Genomic DNA, 395 nt, shown 5'->3' on the forward strand with positions numbered 1-395 from the left:
GTGTCCCCTGTACTCTGCGCACGCGGGGACCCACACCGGCTGCCACCTGCGGGACCTGTCGGCCCTGGGCTTCTGCAACTACTTTCTGCTGAACGGAACCAGCCCCGGGGCCGCCATCCAGTTCATGGATTCCATCTGGAACACGAAGCAAATAGGTGAGGAGAGGGCCTGGCTGGGGCCGCCGCACGGGAGGCTGAGGCAGGACAAACCCCGTGCGCAAGGCCTTCCGCTTACCCTGTTCTTCCCGGCTCCTTTACCGGGTGGGGAGGCTGTCGCCGATGCCTGTGTCATCCCCGGCGCTCCCGACTCTGTCCTTACCTTAGTCACGTTCCTGTCGCGGGCGCAGCGCACCTGACGCCCGCCGCGTGGAGGAGGGCGCTGTGCGAGGCCCACGG

At 67.1% G+C, this 395-nt stretch overlaps 1 protein-coding gene across 1 annotated transcript in view; it reads left to right on the forward strand.

Annotated features, from left to right (window-relative positions):
• Position 1: 1 nt before the first annotated feature.
• The window catches only part of Csf2ra (colony stimulating factor 2 receptor subunit alpha), a gene marked incomplete at its 5' end in the record, with an annotated part of 5,435 nt that continues 5,041 nt past the window's right edge, over positions 2–395 (forward strand). The window contains one exon of the mRNA XM_033760230.1: positions 2–155. Coding sequence (XP_033616121.1) covers positions 2–155 — 154 coding nt within the window. The remainder of the gene's footprint in view (positions 156–395) is intronic.

The sequence above is a fragment of the Fukomys damarensis genome, unplaced genomic scaffold (genome assembly GCF_012274545.1).
Source record: "Fukomys damarensis isolate Sample0158 unplaced genomic scaffold, DMR_v1.0_HiC HiC_scaffold_39, whole genome shotgun sequence".
NCBI classification, from domain to species: Eukaryota; Metazoa; Chordata; class Mammalia; order Rodentia; family Bathyergidae; genus Fukomys; species Fukomys damarensis.